This window comes from Plasmodium relictum, assembly GCF_900005765.1.
Source record: "Plasmodium relictum strain SGS1 genome assembly, chromosome: 9".
NCBI classification, from domain to species: domain Eukaryota; phylum Apicomplexa; class Aconoidasida; order Haemosporida; family Plasmodiidae; genus Plasmodium; species Plasmodium relictum.
The window spans coordinates 1,231,449-1,253,347 of NC_041687.1; the positions used below are offsets into that span (position 1 = coordinate 1,231,449).

Sequence of the window (21,899 nt, forward strand, 5' to 3'; positions counted from 1 at the left end):
AAAATAAAGAATATTTTCAATATAAAAACATTAAAAAAATTAAGTATACAAGTACAGATATATTTAACTTTATAATACAATATACCTTTGTGAATATAAATTTATTCAATATACTAAAATATATTTTCAAAAAAAAATAACTAAATACATGACTTTTTTTTTTGTTAAAATATAAAATAACTCTTAACTTATATCCTTCTCTAAAGTATTTACACGGTTAACTTCATTTGAATTAATATTAATATATATTTACAATGCAAAAAAAAAAAAAAAAGAGCGTAAGTACAAAATTTATAATACAATTTTAATTATATTTTAAAAAAAAAATGCAAATTAATTGATAACTTAAGATTGTAAGGGTGCACTGTACAAACCTTTTGTGCAAGGGTAAGGCAACGCGCGAAAGGTTATAAGAAGCAAGCTTCAAATTATCCTTTCCCCTATCAAAAATTTATGTGAAATTGATAAGGTCTCTATTGAGACCATATCAGCTATCACGCTGATAAGAACAGGTACTACAAATTGATCTTAGCCAAGAGGCCGAGAAGGGGTGAATAATAGTAAGAGTAATTTGTCATAATGTATATTTTTCCCTATGAAAATTGTACTTATTCATGATTTATTTTTTTTTTTTCTTCTTTCGATAAAAAATAAAAGATAATTTATATATATATTAAATAAAAAAAAACTATCTATTAATATTAAAATTAAAAATATTAAAAAATTATAATGTCAAGTTTTATAAAATTATTAATCATATTCTTAATTTCTTTTTATTTTAATTCAAACAAGTTTTTTTTTTTTAACATTTTTTTCTGCTCCAGTTAAAAAAAAATACATAACTAAAAATACAAAAGAAAAAAATTAACAAATTTAAAATAATAAAAGAAAAAAAAATAAAATAAAATGGGAAAAAAAGAACTTTAAAAAAAATAAAAGATTATAAACTTAAAATAATGCAACGCATTTTTCCCTTTAAAAAAAAAAGTTTAATATCACACACTATATAAAAAATGAAAAAAAAAAATATATATATATGTATATAAAATAAGTTCATAATACCATAAATTTATTTTACAAAAATAACATAATTTTTTATTGTATAAATGTGCCTTTATTTAATATGAAATGGGTAAGTAGGTTCACGAGTAAACTAAAAAGATATAATAATAATGTAAAAAGGAATATTTTTATTATAAATATGTATCAGTATAGCTCAAAAAATGAAATAAATAATAAAAAGAAAAATGATTATATTTTATCACTAGATGAAGCATTATATTTGTCAAAAGAAATGGGTATTAAGACAACCACAGAGATACAAAAAATCATTATGAGATCACCTCCTTTTTCCTCAGATGCAAGCCCCTTTGTTATTGAAAATTTTTTAAGTAATATAAAAAAGGATGATGATTTAAATGAAATAATAAAAATTGATAGAAAAATTAAAGATTTAGAGGAAGAAAAAGAAGAAAAAAAAAAGGAAGATGCATTGAATACTCCTCACATAAATGAAAACGAAAAGAAAGGTAATAATATTATAAATAAATTTCTGATTAGTAATTTTAACAAAAAAAGAAACAAGACATTTTTCCATGATAATAAAGAGTGGTTAGAAGAATCAGAAGGAATAGGTACAAATAAAAGATCTTGTGCATATGTATATATAAAAAGAGGTTCTGGAGTTGTCAAAATAAATAATCAAGAAGATTTATATATTAGATGGCCTTATTTCTATAACAGAATTGATGTATTGGAACCTTTTTATTTAACAAATACAGAATGCATATATGATGTATTTATAAAATTAAAAGGAGGGGGAATAAGTGGCCAATCTAAAGCTGCTAGATTAGCTATAGGAAGAGCCTTATTAAATGCTTGCCCACTTATTTATAATGATCTAGTACAACATGATATTTTATATGAAGATATGAGACAAAAATTCCCTAAAATGCCAGGAAGAAAAAAATCAAGGTCCATGAAGCAGTGGTCAAAAAGATAAATATTTTTAATTTTTTTTTTTCGTATAGTAGTTCATTTTTCATAATACATACATAAAAAAAAAGGAAGAGGAAACAAATATAATTACTGTAAAAGTTAAGGTTATAAGATAAAATTAAAGTATAATTTTAAAAATTATATAATTAACACTTTATATATATTATTATTATTTTTTATTTTTTTAATACCAAAAAACAATGAAAAATGGGCACAAATTTAGATAGAACGAGCTCAAAAAATGAGAAAAAAAAAATTTTAATCTAATTATATTTTTTAAATAAAAGAGATATGAAATTGTAAATTAAACAAAAGTACAAGGCACATAGACAAATAACAATAAAAAAAAATTAATAAATATAAATATTAGGGAAAAAAAAAAAATTGTAATTTTATTCATAAATTTTTACTTTTTTTTTTTTTTTTAATTAGAATTTTCATTCTAATACAACTTTTAATTTTTATAATTGTCCAAATATATTCACATAAAATAATAATATATTTGTTTCTTTTTTTTATATCATATATCTACCGTTACATACACTTTTATTTACTCTCTCTGTTTTTTGTATTTCAAGATTTAAAGAAATTTTTAAATTTTTATCATTTTCATTTTCTTCATTTTTTAATAAATTTTTCAACTTCTCATTAGACTTTTCTAACTGTTCTTTTGTTACGAAATAGATATCTTTTTTATATCCTTTTTTAATTTTTTCAGTTTTTAATTTCTTTATATTATCATTTTCATTTGTTTTCCAATATTTGCCTAATTCTGCATCTATAGCATTATGAATGTATGGGCATACAAGTAAGTCTTCTAAAAATTTAGCATAAGTATTTAAACGACTAAAAGGAATAGTACAATTTTTAGGATGCTTTGTTTTTCTGTTATTAACAGGCAAAATAATATCAGGAATGTATCCATTTAATAATTCTTTTTTTTTAATTTCAGACAAATTTTTATCACATATAATATTTTTATTTTTTGTATAAAAAGTGTGTATTCCTAAATTGTGCATTTCATTTTCTTTTATTTTTAACATAAAAGTTTTATCTTTATCATTTAATTTTTCATATTTTTTTTCTAATGATTCCTCTTTTTTTTTTTTTTTTTCTAAATTAGTTTCCACCTTTTTTTTTGGTCTTTCATTTAATAGCATTCTTTTCAGAAAATATTCATCATCATATCCGTAGTATTTTCTATATATATCTTCGTCTTCTTCCATCTCCATTTTTTTCCCATAAAAATAATATTTTCCTCTTTCATCTTTTCTTTTTATTTCATAAGGTTTTTTAAAAAAATACTCATAATCCCTTGCAGCTACATATTCTATATAATCTTCATAAAACATCACTTCTCCATCATATATTTTTTTCCTTAAACTTTTTTTTTTTTTCTTTTTATCATTCTGTAATTTATTAGGTACAAAAATCTTTAAGTCACTATTGTAATAATTTATATCATCTTTCTTTTCTCCATTTTTTTTATTTATGTTATCATATATTAATTCCTTTTTTAATTCATCAAGTTTATCAATTTTATTATCTTGAGAATACTTGTATGCACATACAGGTAATTTGCTATACAATTTAACGTAATTGTTTTCTTTATATTTTTTATATAATTCTGAGTAACTTGTTGCATCTTTATAATATCTCAAATGTAGTTCATCTAATACAGATTCAGATGAATCTAAAATAAATTTTTTTTTTTCTGTTAATGGAGTTTCAATATCATTATAATTTAAATTTTTATTTAAAATTTTACAGTTGTACAACTTTTCCATTTTTATATGTAAAGAAAAAAAAAAAAAGAAAAAATATTAACATGAAACAATTTTTTTTTTTTAATTATTAGACAAATAAAAACAAATGACATAATTTAAAATAAAAACAATGTTCCATTTTAACATTAATTATTTTTTTTTTTTTCTTCATTTTTTATTATTCATACAAAGTATGATACAATTTTTTTGCAATAAAAATAATACGCTGTTTTAAATAAAAAAAATATCAAAATATGTAAAATATACACTTATATTAGTACAATTATAATAATTAAAATTAAAATATTAAGTTCTAAAAAAAAAAAAAAATATACTAATCTAAATATATATTCTTAATTTTTAAATGGGGCATTAAAAAATATATGAAATAAAAAATAATAAAGAATCAAACAATTTTATATTTATATTAATTTTAAATAAAACAGAGAGAAAAAATTTTAACAACAAATATGCATCCAGTGCATTTTTCTATAAAATATACACACAATTTTTTATAGTTATTTTTATGTGACTAATATAAAAAAAAAAAATTTCATTTTTTTGCATTTCATCTTTTTATAATTTCTTAAAAAAAAAAGTAAAGGCTTCTATTAAGATATTGGCATGATACTATATATTTTATTCTATCCCTCTTTAATTTTAACACTTTTTTGTTAATTTGTTTGTTTTTTTTTCCTTCTCGTTTTATTTTTTTATTATTTTTTTTTTATTGAAAAAAGGAGTCAAATCTCAATATCAGTAAAATCTATACTAATTCTATAGTTATTTAATGTATTAATGTCATTATAAAAATGTGAATATGGTAAGATAACATATTTTTGCATATTGGAATTTTTTCTATTTGTTAGTTTATTGGAGTTTTCTTCTTTATTAATAATATTCTTCGAAAGAGTAAATAACTGATCATTATTTGCATCTATATCAGATAAAGATTCATTTTCATAAGAACTTGAATCATCAAAAATATTAATATTAATATGAAAATGATTAAATTCATTTTTTTTTAAAGTTTTAAAATAAAGTAAGAAACATTTTTCGTCCAGAATACTATAATTTTTTGTACTTTCATTAAATAAATTTTTAGCTTCACGTAAAATCTTCTTTGCACAAACATAAAAAAATATAGGGAATATTAATAACCCTAAAGTATTCCGAGGTATTGAAATTTCGTTCAATGTAAGATACATGTAGACAAACTTTTCTTCATTTGAATCACACTTTTCAAATTCGAAGTATTCATTATTTTCTAATTTTATTTTCATTTTATATAATTGTGTTAAAGGTAGAGGTATGCATATTTTTGATCGTAAAGAAATATTTTTTATCACAGGAGAATATATCCAAACTCGTGATAATTGAGCATTGTTCTTTTTTATAAAATAATTGGAATTATCATTTTGATTTACATTATTTACATGAATTGGGCAAATACCAAAAAATGGTAATGAACCAATAGATATATAATTACCTATAAACTCTATTGAATTGCTATTACAAGTTTTAAAAAAATATTTTTTTTCATTATTTTTATTTTCACTGTTTGTATTTAATTTCTGTAAATTATTTAATTCATCTTCTTTATATACTATATCTTTCTTAAGATCACTGGTCTTTTGACTAAAATCATTATCTTTATGAAAATAATTTATGGATGAATGAAAGTACTTAAAAAAACGACAGCCATAATAACATTCATATTCTAAATTGAAATATAAATATATATTTGGATTATTTTTAAGTTGATATAGTTGTAAATAATCATAATTATTTATAAAGTTTTTAAACAAGTAACTATTACGCTTACTATATGTATTAACTATATCTTTACATAAGTAAAGAGAAAAGTCATTTTGCAATTTAAAAAGTACTTCACTGAAATTTGCTTTTAATTTTTTGTTGACGAAATCTTTATATTTATTAATGTTGCTAAAGTTATATTTTAGAATAGGTATATCAGCAAATATGTTTTCTAACTTTTTTTTTATCAATTTAAGATTTTCATGGTAATTAAATTTTAGTGCGCACATAAAAGAATTCACAAAACTTTCTCCGAATGGTATAGAAGAATTTTCCTCACAAAAAATATTTTCTGCTTTATTATTATTTTCCTTTTTCTCATTTTCCATTTTATTTAAATGTGGAAAGTTAACAATACTTTTATTTCTAAATTTTCTTATAAATATCTCATATTCCTTTAAGTTATAATTTTTTTCTCTCTTCTCATTTAAAATTAAATCCTCTATAAAAAGGAATATCAATGCATTTTTTAAGAACTCTAAAAAGTTGTTATCAATAAAATATTTGTCAATTACTTCTTTAGCTTTATTTAAAGCAAAATAAATATAAGGATAAAAATTCTTTATAGTATTTAGAAATAACTCATGCTCGTGTAAAATGAAAAATCCTTTGTTCAACAAAAAAATTAGAAATATTTCAATTATATCTAATAAATTATATATTAGCTCATGATTTTTTAAGTAATGAGGTAAAGAAATATAACATTTATGTAATAAATAGTATATATATTCCATCGTTTTAGAATAATCTATATTCTTATATTCTAAAGAAGAGTTGTCATTTACTTCTTTCAAATCTTTCTTTTTTAGATAATCCAAGTCATTTTCAATACAGTTAAAGTTGCATGGATCGTTATAATTAAATAGAAGAATTACTTCATGATTTTTTTTTTTATTGTAAGTAATATTATTATTTCTATCACCGTCAATATTATAACTGTTATCATTACCAATATTACTATTGTTATCATTATCAATATTATTATTATTATTATTGTTATCATCACTGTTCTTAGAATTGTTCGTAAAGGTGAAATTCGTATAATTTGAAATAATACCTTTTCTAGGAGTTTCTTTTCTTTCATTATTATGTATGAGTAAATTTTTTTCATTTAGTATATGAATTTTTCCAATTTTATTTTTTATTTCTGTTTTCATTATATTATTTTCGCAATGCTTTCTATTATCTATATTCGTATCATTGAATTTATTTACATTTTTCATATTGTTATTTTTTTCGTGAATACTATTTAAAGAAATAACTTTATGAACTATATTTTTAGATTTCTTAAAATTAACTAAATAATTACCATTCATTGAAGGATTATTATCAAAGTTATTGGATGCAACGTTTCTTATGTTTACTTCAAATTTTTCATTTTCTAAAGATTTGCATTTGTATAAAATATCATATACTGATATATATACTATTAAATCATTTATTAAACTATTAAAACACTGAAGTTCTATAACCCATTTATAAAAAAAACTATTATGGGAAATTTTTATATCGTTTTTCTTTACATTATCATTAAAAGTATCGGATTTTTTATAATCTTTTCTTAATTCACTATTTATCTTATTAGTAGTTTCACCTTTATAATTATTTTCATTAATTTTATTTCTATCGTAATTATTATTGTTAAAATTATCGTTCATATTATTCCTATTAACAGCATAATTATTAATAAAAAATTTATTATTATTTGTTCTATTATTGTTAAAACAACAGTAATATTCAGAATATGAATAATTCATATTAAAATATTCGTCATTTAAGGAATTATTCACATTTTCAGCATCAGAATATGAAAAAAAAATTTCATTTTTATAAAGTAAACGAAATATTTTCTTATTGAATAGGTCTAAGGAGAATGTAGGGTGTATATAATTGAAATTTGATACATTATATTTATCGTTATAGTATATGTTATTGAATACTTCAGCATACAAGGAACTTGATTTTTTCTTAAGACAATATGAGCATGTAAAATTATTTTTAGTGCAAAAGCAATACTTTAAATTCTTTTTTTTTTTTTTTTTTTTTTTTTTTTGATATTTACAAATATTATATTTAAAAAAGGGAAAATATTCTAATTTGATTTTGTTATTCTCTTCAAAATATTTATAGGGATTATTCTTTTTAAAATCTCTATTTAATACAATTGTTACTAAATCATTTTGATGACAAAATAAGTTATTTTTCTGAATATTTTCCATAATATTATTTTCTATCACGTTTTCCAATTTTGATATTTTTTTTTTTTCTACAATATCATAATTTTTGTAAACATAATTTAATATAATTTTTTCACAATCATCACTATAATATTTATCACTTTTTGATGGAAATTTGCTTGTACTGTTAGAATCTGATTCTTTATAAATATATGCATCTGATATATTTCCATTTTTTTTATTTTTTTTTCCACTTTTTTTTTTCATCCTTTTTACTTTGTTTTCATATTTACTATACTTACTTATTATATCATGTGTATCTTCATCAATATAAACAAAATGGAGTTCAGTTTTAACTTCTAAAAAAAAAAAAAAAATTATATATATATAAATATACTTATTTAATAATAAAAAGAAAAAAACTACAAGATTATAATATATATATATATATATAAATTATTATTATTTGAAGTTTTACTTTTGCTGTTAAAGTGAGATCCACACTTATAAATAAACTTCAGAAATTTTTCAAAAAAAAAATCTATAGACGAATGAAAAGATACAATTGTTTTTTGAATATAAAAAACAAAATCACTCATGTAAAATAAAAAAGCGTAAATTTTATAAAACGTATATTCTCTCTGATTTTTTATTTCTTGAATATTGAAGTCTCCGCATTCATTTGTTTTTTTTTTATCAATATAATGTAACATGAAATGATGTTTAGGTAATTGTTCAAAGATATTACATGAAGTATTCATTTCATTTTCAGAATTTATATCTTTAAAACTATGCTTATTTTTGTAAAATAAATGATGTGAATTTACAATTTTATCATCTCTCTTCAATAATTTATTATATAAATTTTTAATTATATCGTAGTTATTGAAAACATAATCTTTATTTTTATTTCCGTTATTTTCACTTAATTTATTCATTTTATTATTATTATTAATTTTTAAAAAATCATTTTCATTTAAATTATTTTTGTCAGTATCTTTTGAAAATTCATTTTTTTTATCATCTTTTTTTTTTTTAATTATTTCGTCTAATTTATTGTCATTTATATTTTCATCAGAATTATCTATTTTTAATATATTTTGGTAATAGATATTAGAAGAAATAATATAATCATAAAAATAATCTGCATAATTTATTATTTTATCAGTTTTTTCATTTATATAATTATATTGTTTTAATCCAAAGTAAGAATCATGTATTTTTTGACTAAATGAATTATAAGAATCAACAGAAGCAAAAAGTATATTTTCTTTTTTAAAATAAATATAATTATATGCAAAAAGCATATTTCCAAATGTATAAGAAAAAAAATTTAACTTATCATGTGGAAATATATTAATTAAAAAATAATGATCTATTAAATTATTATTTTCATCATAAATATTAATGTTTTTATTGATTATATAATTTAGTTTTTCTATAAGAGATATCCCATAATAATATCTATATTTTTTTTTTTTTTTTCTCTGTTTCCTATTTATCTTATTTTTATTTTTTATGTAATTTTTCGTAAAATCATTTAATTCTATTAACTGATTTCTTTCATGAAATAGTAAATTAATAAAATGTAAAATTATTGAATCTGAATGTTCTTCATCATGTTGCTCAGTAAAAGGTATTAGGCCAATAATTTTACATTTTTTTAAGTTAATAAAGAAATTATAGAATTCCAAAAAATTTACTTTATATTTGATATCTCTATTTTCTTTTATAATTTCTTTTATAATAAGTTGAAAACAAAATATATTTTCATAATCTAATGCATTAATAACAGTTCTTTTCTCTGTAATGGGATCAGTAGCGCAGTGACTACTATTATGTTCATTTGTATAATTATCATTAATTAATATTTCACCATTTTTTTCTAATTCCATATATTCAATGAAATTAGTATCAGAAATATTACTTGTGTTTGTATTTTGATTATTTTCATTATTTTTAATTTTAGTTTTTTTCGATGAATTATTATACATCTCATTAGAAAAAACATTTGTTTTAACCTCATTTTTATATTTCTTCTTATATTCAAAAAAATTGTAATTATTCATAAAATAATTTTTATACGCAAATGCCTCATCCATAAAGTCTAATTTGTGTAATTTGTTTTTAATTTTATATATTCCACATTCTTGTACCTTTTCTTCACATAACTTTTCTCCTTTTAATGGAGATTCCTCTTCAATATCTTTTTCCATTTTTATAAATAAATTTGAAATATCTTTTTTTTACTAACATTTCACATTTTTTTCTTTTCCTTTTTATATTTTTTCATTTATACCTTAAAAAAAATTATAATAATATTTTAGCTTCTTTGCTTTTCTATAGTTTTTGTTTTATTATTTTTTTTTTTTATTTTCTCTGCATTCTATTTCAAAAAGTTTATACCTTGTTATATTTTAAATCTTTTTTTTTAATACCTTACAAAATATAAATAAAAAAAATAAATGAAAATTAAAAGTATAAAAAATAACAAAAAAAAATATTAAGTAAATCTCCGTATTTTTAATTAAAAAAAAAATGTTTAACGAACTAAATTGTTCAATTCATATATTAATAAAATTCACAAATATTTGGAGCTTTTATTTTTATATATATTTAAATAATTTTTTTTTTTTCTTAAAATTATATATATTTCTTAATTTTTAGTTTTAGCCTATTAAATAGAAAAAAATTTGTGGAATAATTTTTTTGATGTTCTTTTTAAATAATAAATGAAGTATGAAGTGAAAAAAAAAAAAAAAATTAAATATAAAATTAATAACTACAAAAAAAAAAAATTGCTCAAACATCTATCATAAGAAAAGATAAAATTTAAGTGAAATTTATTAGGAAGAGATAAAAATTAATTAAAATTTTATTAAAAAAAAAAAAGAAAAGAAATTGATAAAAACTAATTTTTTCATTATAAAAAAAGAAGTATAACCTTTTTTTCTCTTCTCATTAATAGTGAATATATATTAATTAATAGTATATATTAGAACAAAGCTACAAGGATTAAATAGTTAATTTTTTCTTATGATTTACTACAAATTTATAATATATAAATTTTTTTTTTGTCTATTTTTTTCTGCAATGCAGTTTATTTATAAAAAAAAGAATATATTCGTAAATATATAAGTAAAAAAGAAAATTTAATTATAGAAAAACTCAAGAAAAAAAATAAATGCTATATTTTATTAAATAATGTATGTAGAAATGGCAAAATTTTAAAATCTATAAAAAGGTAAAATAATGTGATAAATAACACGATTAAAAATAATGAAAAGAAAAGATAATAAAAAACACAAATTGTTAAATCTCAAAATAAATTGACTTTTAGAATGAAAATACATTATTAAAGGTAATGTAAGGATAATTTGAAAATATTGATATCTATATTTCAAAATGAGTAGTATTTATATATATTATCTAAATAATAACATTTTTAAGAATATTTAAATTTTAAAAAAAATATATGTGAACAAAAAACTCATAATACTCATTAAGGAATAATGTAATTTTGTTTGATTACTTTTAGTTGTTTATCAGATAAAGTAAAAAAAAAAAAAAATATACATATATATAGATGTATAATAAGTGATTTTTTAAATATATAATTTAAGATAAAAAATTAATATATAAGTATATATAAATGCGTACATAAGATAAATTATAAATAAAAAGAAATAAAAAATGTGTACCATTATTTTTTTTTTTTACTTTAGTTTTTAAAAATATTATTTAATATAATATATAACAACATTTAATATTTTTGAAAAGTGCTCCATCTCTATATATAGACTATTTAATTATAAAATAGCATGAATATTCTAATCAAAATTAATTTTTATATGTTAAACGAAATATATAATTTTACTGAAATGATAAAAGTTATTTTAATTTTTTAAAATACATTTTTTCATATGTTATAAGGTTAATAAATAAAAATTTCTTTTTATTTAGGACATTTATTTTCCTAAACTTATTTATTTTTAATAAAATTACAGTTAGCATACATATTTTTTTATTTACTTATTCTTTTTAATTCATAAAAAATTTCACTTCCTATAGTATTTTTATTTTTATACATCAAGTTAAATACTTAATTATTTTTTTCTTATTGTATAATTCAATTAACTACATATTTATTTATTCCATATAAATATATATATTATTTTTTTTTAATCATATGTTATCTTTTTTTTTTTTTTTTTGGATCTTGCTAATCATCCTCTTTACTTCATAACAATTTTGTTTAAACATTATCTAAATAGTTAATTATTTATATCTTTAATAATTTATAGTGTATTTTAGTTAATGGATTAATAAAAATATAATGAACTTTCTTATTTACTCTTTATTTATATATTTTTTTCTAAATAAATTTAATCATTTTTTTTGTCACATTTAATATTACTTTGAAAATTGGACAATTCCCTTGTCTGAGTATGCTTATCTGAAATTTCATTTTGTTCTTGTTCCTGATTTTGAGACAACCTTTGATTTCTATTTTTATCTACTTTATAAATACATCTTTGATAAATATAACACAAGAATATAATATCATCACGGAAGCATGATAATTTATGCATCCAAGGCATATCAATTAAAAAAAAAGCAATATCATCAATAAAAGTATTTAATGATTTATATATTAATGCTTTCCATGGTAAATGTTCAACTGATTTTAATTTATAGTTAATATAAAGTTGAGGTGTCATCATAATAAAACCAAATGTATAAACAGTTCCAGCTAATACTGAAATAATATAAGAGTACCATGACTTATATTTATAATGAAAAAGAGAATATATAGCATAACCAATAAGGCAAGGTATTAAAACAATTCCCACATATTTTACAGCAATTTTATCATATTTTTTAGTCATAGATTCAGTATAATTTTTTTTATCTTTTATAATTATATATGGATAATTTTTACTCAAAGAAATGTGAATTGCTTTTGTTACTTTCCAGGCTGATAATACAACGCCTACAAACATTTCAAACAATAATAACCACGAAGTATTCTCTGAATCATATAAATATAAGGCTAATATAATATCACACACAAAAGTAGTTATTACACTAAGTGCTGATAACCCTTCCATAGATTCGTTTTTATACCAAAATTGCATATCATTTTTGAAAGCAAAAAAAGAGAAAATGGAATGAAGTAGTATAAATAAAAATGAAAATATCAACATGTAAATATTAGTAGTCATAAAAATTTTTTTCATCATATTAATTTCTTTAGTTGCTGTTGTGTTTGTTATGCTTTGAAAAGAAAAACCATTATTTTGTTCCAAGTTTGTTATAGAACTACTCATTTGTTTTGTAAACATATAATACATAAAACTGCATGTACTATAATTAATTACAATATTTAATTTTTTATTTTCATCTGTATTTCTTTCTATTACAAAATTATATTCATTATTTTGTATTACATAAGGATTATAGTCACAAACGTAATTTGTTCTTTTATCTTTATCTTTTAATAATTGATTGTCTAATACATAATAATCATTTTCTATTAACCAGAAATCTGATAAGTAAATTGGAGGAGTATATGTTTGTGTGTTTAAGTTGATTTTCCAATTTTTCATATGAGGCATATTAAAATCATTAATTCGATGTTTTCCTTGATCATATATAATATTAATATCAATTCTTTTTTTTATATGATAAAACTCTTTTTTTATTTTTTTTTCTTTAGGTTTCTTATAATCCTTTGTAATCAAATTATATTTTTCATCTTCTTCAGATTCAAATGGAAGCATCTTTATAGTCAAAGGTATATTATCCACTAAAACTTGATTTTTAAATTCATTTTTTATAGTGCTATCAAACAAGGGATAATTACGTTTTTCATAAAAATATATAGGTACTATGGCGACGCTTAAATATTTTTCACCATTCCATGAATCATTTAAATAAAAGCTATAATCAATCTTTTCATATTTATTAAACTTTTTATAGATATATAATTCTTTTTCTTTTACATGAATTAATTTACTATTTCTTTTTAAATAATCAAAGTCTAGAGAATGATTATTACTTAAAAATATAAATACGTCAAATATATCACCGTTTTCAAAACTATTTTTTAAAAATAAATTATTTCCTTCTATTTTTCCACCTCTTTGCATTATTTTATTTTTTCCTCCTGATATAAAATACATCACTAAATGCATAATTAACATTTGAACAATAATTGATATTAATTTCTGAAAAAAAGGTACCCTTTGATTTTCATTGCCATTAGGATTGTTATTCGAATTAACCTCGTTATTTGTAGGACTTGGAATGCTTAACATAGAACCCATTTTTTCTTATTTTTCTTCTTTTCCTTTTTTTTTTTTTAAATTATTTTATATATATATATATATATATAATTATAAATATTAAAAAATTTTGCAATATTTAATCTATTATATATTTTAATTATTCTTTATTATATTTTTTTGTTGAAAAATTAGAATCCATATATAAATAAATGTATTACATTAAAAATTTATTTGTAATATATTTATATAATAATATATATACTTATGTCTCTTTTTTGTTCTCATATTTTACTTAATTATTTTTATATAAAATTTTACATATATGTAGTATATTCAACATTGATAATGTTACATATAATTTTTATATGTTAATAATTAATATTTAAAATAACCACTTAATAATTTTTATGTCATAGTGAAACTTAATATTAAATACATATTCATTATTTTTTTAAAACAAATATTAAAGATGTAATATACTATTTTTACAAATTAAGAAAAATTTCAGAATTTTTATTAGTTATCTATACATTTAAAAGATAAATTTTAAAAATAAATATATATATTTATATATATTTTAAGTTATTAAATTTTGTTACATCCTTAAGAATATATCTATAGAATAATTAATGTATCATCTTGTTTACATATAACTTTTTTTTTTTAATTTTAATTTTTTTACATAATACCATTAAACAAAAATACCACCTAAATTTTATATTTTTTTTTTAAATTTAAATATGAATTTAAAAAAATGAAAAAATAAAAAATATGTGAGGAGAAATATATATTTTTTTTCTTATATTAATTTCTTAAATATAATGCATTATTTTTAAATTTAAAGATAAAAAAAAAAAAAATTCATATGCACGTACATTGGGTAAAATAGAAAAAAAAAAATTTAATAAAAAATTTCATTAAAGATATGTATAATCCTACTTTAATAAATGTACATTTAAGGAAATTATTTTATTACAAAAAAAGATTATTTTAAGATAATTTGGTGAATGATGTAATAAATATTAAAAAGGAATTTTTAGTTTTAATTTCTGGCAAATATGTACTTTTTTATTTTTGTAAAGAAATATTTTTTAAATAGCAATAAGGTGAATGAGAAACTTTTTTTTAAAAAATAATAGGAAAAATATATTTAAATTAATAAATATTTAATTTTTAAATTAATTTTTTTTTAATGCTTTTTTCTATATCTTTAATATTATATTTATGCAAAATGATTTTAAAGAAAGTGTATTTTAGATAACCATTTTTTAAGTCTTAAAATGGAAAATTAAAATTTAAAAAAAAAATAGTGTAATAATGTTAACAATTTTTTTCCCCATTTCCAAACATAAATATTTTTATATAATAATATAAACTTCAAATTATTCCTATTTTTTTTTTTTCTTATAAGGTTATTTTTATTAATATTATTTATTTTTTCTATTACCAAGCAATAAATAAAATTTAGTAATAATGTATTCTTTTTTCGTATGCTTATGTGTAATTTGAACAGATAATCTCTAAATTTAAATTATTTTATTAATAATAAGGAAAAACTATGAAAAGGAAACATTGCATATACATTTATTTCATATATTTATTATAGTTTCCATATAAATTATTTTAAAAAAGTATGCATATTTATACATAAGGACTTTATCTATTTAATAAATAAATAATGTATTTCTTATATAGAAAAAAATTTATAAGAATTAAAGCTCCTTTTAAAGATTGCATGTAAATCTTATATAGTAAAAGAATAAAATTAATTTCAAATAAAAAAGTTTTCAAGAAAGAATATATTTAATTTATATTTTTAAGAAGCTGTCCAAATAATAAGTTAAACATTAGTTGAATTTTTTCAAATTTTTTATTAAAAAAATTGTAAAAAAAATTAAAAAAATAAAAATTTTGAATTAGAATCTATATATTTAAACTAATATATAAATCACATAGTTTCTCTTTTCTTTTTTTTTAACAAAACTAATATAAAGACATATATTTTCAAAAATATAAATAGTATTATTAATAATATATACATATATATATAAAAAAAAAGAAAAAAAATTTAAATATATTTATTAAAAAATAAAATATATTTATGCATATATATATATAATTCTTTAATAAAAACAAAAAAAAGAAAAAAAAAAAGAATGAATTAATGAAAAATGAAAAAGTGGAATATACTTATATAAAAAAATGTAGAATAAATACATTAAATGAATATAATAATTAAATATATTATAAAATTGTTATTTAAAAAAAGTGACGTAGTGGAATATAATTTTTTTTGTTCTTTTTGTCTTATGCGTGAATTAATTGTTTGCCAAAGTTTTAGCTAGCACTCTTCCTCTTCCACAAGAAATATCACAAACTATCTCATTATTAAATAATTTAGAATCCACTAATGTTGGTTCATTATGATTTTTTTTGTCACCTAAAGCTAAACATGAAGAATTATATTTTCCCCAAGAATACAATTTATTATCAGATAAAAGCATTGAATAATAGTAAGAACTTCCTCCTGCATCTATTTTTTCAATATCATTTTTAATCACGCTATTTTCATATTTAGGATTTAATGTTATAGCCTTTGGTTCTAACCATGCTCTTGCCCCCCAAAAATATATAATATTATTTTCTGAACAAGCAATCATATGATTATCTCCACAAGCTATAGATTTTATTTTAATATTTTCAATCTCAAAATATTTGACTTTATTTGGGTATACTTCGTGAGAATATAAATCCCCGATACTATTTTCAATACCCAATTGCCCATAGTCGTTTCTTCCCCAAACATAAAGTTCTCCATTTATTGATAAGGCTGCAGAAAAACTATGACCACAACAAATATCCTTGATAATAATATTGTTGCTAGTAAAGAATTCAATTTCTTCAAAAAATAATTGATCTCCATGGTTTCCCCTCCCTAATCTTCCAAACTCTCCTCTCCCACATCCATACACTTTTCCATTTTTTGTCAGAGCAAGACTATGCTGATCACCACAGCAAATATTCACAAACTCTGTATCTTCATTTTTAAATGATTCTACTTTTTTGGGGGAAGTAACATTTTCTTTATTACCTTGACCTAATCCATTTGCACCTTTAAAAAAATTTCCTCCCCATCCCCAACTGTATAAATCATTATTCTCATCAATAGCTAAAGTATGTTTAAATCCACATGAAACATTCTTAAATTTCACATTATTTGATATATCAACTTCTTTTGGGATTAAGGAATAATTTTTTTGCTTTTCATTTTCATCCAATTGTCTACCTAATTGTCCTTTATCATTTAACCCATATGTGAATATCTTGCCGTCTACTATAAAAGCTGCATGATTGCAACCAGCAGATAACTTCTCTATATTTGCATTTTCAAAATTTGGTATTTTCACAGGCATCTTGTTTATTTCTCCAACTTTTACTGAAGAAAATATACTATCACCAGTACACCCCCATCTCCATAAGTTATATTTCTTCTCCTTTTTATCCACATTTGTTTTATTACTAAAAAATTTTACATTACATTTTAAATAACAATTTTTTTTGTTTAATCTTTTACAAATATTTAACATTTTAGAATTTTATTTTTTAAATTAAAAAAAAGGAAATATATATTTACTCCTGCAAAATTATTAAGATATCATATGCTCTTTTTAATTTTTGTTATTTTTTTTTAATGTTTTTATAAAACAACAAAGAAAATTTAAATTACCATTTCGTTTATAAAAATAGTATTTATGTCGTTTAATATCTATTGAATCTTATATGACATATAAATAATTAAATTTCAGTATACCAATGATAAGAAATATTATTAAAAAATTACAAATACATGTTTATATATATATTTATATTAAAAAATGAAACAAAATAAAAAAAATCTCAAAAAAAAAAAAAAATATTGAATAGAAAAAAATGTTCCTACAATTTTTTTTTTTAAAAATTCATAAACAATAAAAAAAAATATCCTAATTTAAAATTGAATTAATTCTTATATATCTCTTTTTATTAAAATAAAAATAGAAAATATTAGAGAAATATTAATAATGAAATTTTTCTATTTTTATAATGTTAAAAAGGCATATATATATAATTTCAGTGTTTTTTTTTTTTCAATTAGAGCAAAATTAGTAAAGGAAAAATTTTATCCTTAGGAAATAAACAGAAAATAATGAAAAGTTTAATTATATAAAAAAATTAATAAATTTATGAATATAATATTATTTTTATTTTATTTTATTTTTTTTTTATCATCTCTTTTTTAAAAAAAGAAATAATTATATAATAACAAAATTAAAGTATATTCAACTATATAAATTGTCAAAAAAGGGAATATAAGTAGGCAAATTATTTTTATGATGTAACTATTTCTTTAAATTATACAAAAAAAAAATGTAAATTTTTACCTATACAAATATATTAAGCGAAATGCAAAGTTTAAAAAATAAAATAAAAACAAAAAAATGTATGAGAAAAAATTTGTTTTAATATTATGCACCCATTTTTCTAATTATGTTTACAATATTAATAATTTACTTATTAACTTTTTTAACAAAAGTTCTGATAAAATCTGAAAATATTACCAACTAGCTTTTACAAAACCAGGAAAGAACATTTTTTGTATCAGTGCACGTGCTTGATGTCTACACAAACCGAAAAATGAGTAATAACCTCTTGCTCTTCCTATAAATTTAATTATAATTTAATAAAAAAGATATAGGCTTTATTAATAAATATATATATATATATATATAATTTCTTCTTCCAGTTAATTTTAAATATATATATATTTTTTTTTAACCTGTTATTGCACATCGATTTCTATATCTAACTGGGCAAGAATCTCTTGGTAAAGTGGAAAGTTTATATTTCCAGAAAACATATTCAATGGGCGATGATGCTTCAGATACATATTTTTTTAATAATTCTCTCTTTTCTTTATATTGTTCAATAAGGTATTTCCTCTTTAAATTCCTTTGAACTTTTGCTTCATGCCTTTTTATCACTGTGTATTTATTACTTGGGTCTAATCTTTTTTTTAAATTTAAATAGGTTATTCTTTTTAAATAATTTTTCCTTATACTTTTATCCTTATAAAATTTGTAATTATTTATAAAAAATTGACAAGCGTATTGGTCTTTGATGCACAGAAATTTTGTATTGAATAATATTAAATAAGTAAGAAAAAATTTTATAAAGTTCAACATTTCACATTCTCATAAATATAATATATATTGAGATAAAGAACTTGTTTATAAAAGATTTTTTTTAATAAAATAATACATTAAACTTGAGATAATTTTTATTATTTAAAAGGATAAATTGTCATTTATTAATAGAATAAAAAAAAAAAATTCCAAAATACGTTAAAAAATCTTTAAATCTTGTATTTTTTTTTTTTTTTCTTTATATACTTATTTATAAATTTAAAATTTTTTTCTCAATGCTTTTGTAAAAAATATAGTAATAATTCTTCAGATTATGTTTATTTGAAGATCACTATTAATGTTTTATTAAAAATTTATACTTATAACTATTTTTATAAAAAAAAATTATATTTTTTTTTTTTTTTTATTATTAAAAAATAAAAGGAAAAAAAGAAAAAAATGAAAAAAAAAAGAAAAACTTGAAAATAACAAAAAGTTATTTAAAAAAAGAATTAAATAATTTTATTATTCTAAATTTATTAGTAGAATAATTTATAGTTACAATAATAATTCATGATAAAATAAAATATAATCACACATTATATTCAGAAAAATAAATTTTATAAACAAATAATATGGTCTATTGAACTCTTGCTTTGACTAAAAAATTTTTGGCGAGGGTTCATAATTTCACGATGAATAGTATTAAATTTAACATATTTAGGCTTATTATTATTTATTTCTTCTAAACAAGTAATATTCAATTTATTATTTAAGATATCTATTAAATTATTGTTTGAATTCATTGTTTTACAAAAATTATTGAAAATATTTTTATTAGAATCGTTACTGGTCAAATTATCTTTCTTTTTATTACCGTCTATATACATATCTTCGAGCAAATTATTTAATCTATTTTTTATATCAATATTATAATCTATTATTTTGTTTAACTTTTTATGTGCTTCTATTTTACTTCCTTCAACTGTTTTGCTTAATGTAGTGTCTTCTAATAGTTTTTCTTCTGATATTTTATTTTCAGCTAAGTTAGGATTTTGTTCATTTTCTTCTATTTTTATATTTTTCTTCTTTTCAAATTCTAAACATGAAGAATTGTTCAGGGAATCATCCAATTTTGTAATATATTTGGAATAAATAGAACAATTTTTCTCTTTACTTAAATCCCTGTTTTTAAAATGTAATAATTCATTATCAATATTTTTAATTGATTCACTCAAACTCTTTATTTTTTCAACATTTTTATACATATCTTCTTTATTTTTATTTATATCTTTTCTCGTTGATGAATGATTTAAATTATCTGATAATTTTTTTTGTAATTTTATTTTATTTAAATTATCAGAAATATCACTTTCTAAGTAATTCTGTTTTTTGTTATTTAATTTTTCGTTAATAGTCTCATCTTTATTTTTCTTTTTTAAAATTTGGCTATTTTTTTCTTCTATATCTTTATTATCAAAATAGGAAGCATTAGAAATAGACGAAGAAGAGAATATATTATTTTTTATCTTACTGTCTAGATATGTTTCTTCATTATTTTTAATTTTAAGGGAACTAGAATTAGAAGAGCTTCCATAAGTAGTACTGCAATTCTTGTCTTTGTCATGTGATATAATTAAATTTATATTCTTATTTAAGTTTATAAAAAAATTTTTAAAGTATTTTTCTTGTTCTTCAATAAGTCTATTATATTCATTTTCTTTATCTTTCTATTAATAAAAAAAAAAAGGTAAAAAGAAAAATTGTATAAATACATACATTTTTATGTAACTTTTTTTTATTTCATTTTTTTTTTTATTATAAGTTTTTTTTATGAAAATTTATAGGAGTTAAAAAAATTATGCTGATGCCACTTTTTCGTTATGACTTACTATATAGTTTGTTAGTATACTTATTTGGTTTTTTAAATCATTTAACTTTTTTTTATACTTTTTTATATAACTTATTTTATTTTGATTAAATTGTTCATTATAATTTTTTGTTAACTTTTCTAGATTTTTAACTCTAACACTTAAGATATTTATTTTTTTTAAAGACTCTATATTCATAGAATGTAATCTTTTGTTTTCATTATTCAAGAAAGTAACTAAATTTTTTAATTCTTCTATTGTTTCACAATCATTTTCTTTTAGAATATCCAAAATACATTTTTTTTCAATTTTTATTTTCCTATCAAAAGTTTCTTTATTCTTTCTCATCTTTTATATTTTTTTTTTTTTTTAAATCTATTTAATATCACAAAATGGTAAAGAATTGTATATGTAAAAAAATAAAAAACTTAAAGGTATTAAAAGAACAATATTGTATATGTACACATTTATAATTAATGTATAAGTTTTACAAAATAATAGTTTTCACCTTTTATATATACAAAATACAATTTATATTATATGTATATATTTTTAATGCACTATTCAAAAAAAAAAAAAAAAAACTAAATAAAAAAAGACAATTAATTTTACCATAATTTTAATATAATTATACACTATATTTTAATTATAAGAAATTAATTATACTTATTTATTTTTTTTCTTTTATTATATGTTTATATTATTTTATATAAGATATACTTCCATTTCTTATTTTTACACACTTTTAACTACATTTTTTTAATGTATCATAATCCCTTATGCTATAGAAAAAAAAAATTTATTTAATTATTTATCC

General features: G+C 18.6%; 7 protein-coding genes and 1 non-coding gene across 8 annotated transcripts; 1 reads left to right on the top strand and 7 right to left on the bottom strand.

Annotated features, from left to right (window-relative positions):
- Nucleotides 1-352: 352 nt before the first annotated feature.
- On the bottom strand, nt 353-553 carry PRELSG_0934600. Its single transcript, XR_003699270.1, has one exon. It is a non-coding gene; the product is annotated as a U2 spliceosomal RNA (small nuclear RNA).
- Nucleotides 554-1,123: 570 nt separating this feature from the next.
- PRELSG_0934700 (mitochondrial ribosomal protein S9 precursor, putative) lies at nt 1,124-2,002 on the top strand (the record flags this gene model as incomplete). The annotated part of the gene is made up of 1 exon (XM_028676794.1): nt 1,124-2,002. One exon carries the CDS (start codon nt 1,124-1,126, stop codon nt 2,000-2,002), a length of 879 nt encoding a protein of 292 aa, XP_028533247.1.
- A 511-nt stretch (nt 2,003-2,513) lies between these two features.
- PRELSG_0934800 (conserved Plasmodium protein, unknown function) lies at nt 2,514-3,785 on the bottom strand (the record flags this gene model as incomplete). The annotated part of the gene is made up of 1 exon (XM_028676795.1): nt 2,514-3,785. One exon carries the CDS (start codon nt 3,783-3,785, stop codon nt 2,514-2,516), a length of 1,272 nt encoding a protein of 423 aa, XP_028533248.1.
- Nucleotides 3,786-4,507: 722 nt separating this feature from the next.
- On the bottom strand, nt 4,508-9,975 carry PRELSG_0934900 (hypothetical protein; the record flags this gene model as incomplete). The annotated part of the gene is made up of 2 exons (XM_028676796.1): nt 4,508-8,118; nt 8,238-9,975. 2 exons carry the CDS (start codon nt 9,973-9,975, stop codon nt 4,508-4,510), a joined length of 5,349 nt encoding a protein of 1,782 aa, XP_028533249.1.
- Nucleotides 9,976-12,144: 2,169 nt separating this feature from the next.
- PRELSG_0935000 (conserved Plasmodium protein, unknown function) lies at nt 12,145-14,088 on the bottom strand (the record flags this gene model as incomplete). The annotated part of the gene is made up of 1 exon (XM_028676797.1): nt 12,145-14,088. The coding sequence occupies one exon, from the start codon at nt 14,086-14,088 to the stop codon at nt 12,145-12,147; it is 1,944 nt and encodes a 647-aa protein (XP_028533250.1).
- Nucleotides 14,089-16,367: 2,279 nt separating this feature from the next.
- Nucleotides 16,368-17,636, bottom strand: PRELSG_0935100 (UVB-resistance protein UVR8 homologue, putative; the record flags this gene model as incomplete). Its single annotated transcript, XM_028676798.1, has 1 exon — nt 16,368-17,636. The coding sequence occupies one exon, from the start codon at nt 17,634-17,636 to the stop codon at nt 16,368-16,370; it is 1,269 nt and encodes a 422-aa protein (XP_028533251.1).
- Nucleotides 17,637-18,643: 1,007 nt separating this feature from the next.
- Nucleotides 18,644-19,271, bottom strand: PRELSG_0935200 (apicoplast ribosomal protein S14p/S29e precursor, putative; the record flags this gene model as incomplete). The annotated part of the gene is made up of 2 exons (XM_028676799.1): nt 18,644-18,747; nt 18,866-19,271. 2 exons carry the CDS (start codon nt 19,269-19,271, stop codon nt 18,644-18,646), a joined length of 510 nt encoding a protein of 169 aa, XP_028533252.1.
- A 560-nt stretch (nt 19,272-19,831) lies between these two features.
- Nucleotides 19,832-21,430, bottom strand: PRELSG_0935300 (conserved Plasmodium protein, unknown function; the record flags this gene model as incomplete). The annotated part of the gene is made up of 2 exons (XM_028676800.1): nt 19,832-20,941; nt 21,104-21,430. The coding sequence occupies 2 exons, from the start codon at nt 21,428-21,430 to the stop codon at nt 19,832-19,834; spliced, it is 1,437 nt and encodes a 478-aa protein (XP_028533253.1).
- Nucleotides 21,431-21,899: the final 469 nt, after the last annotated feature.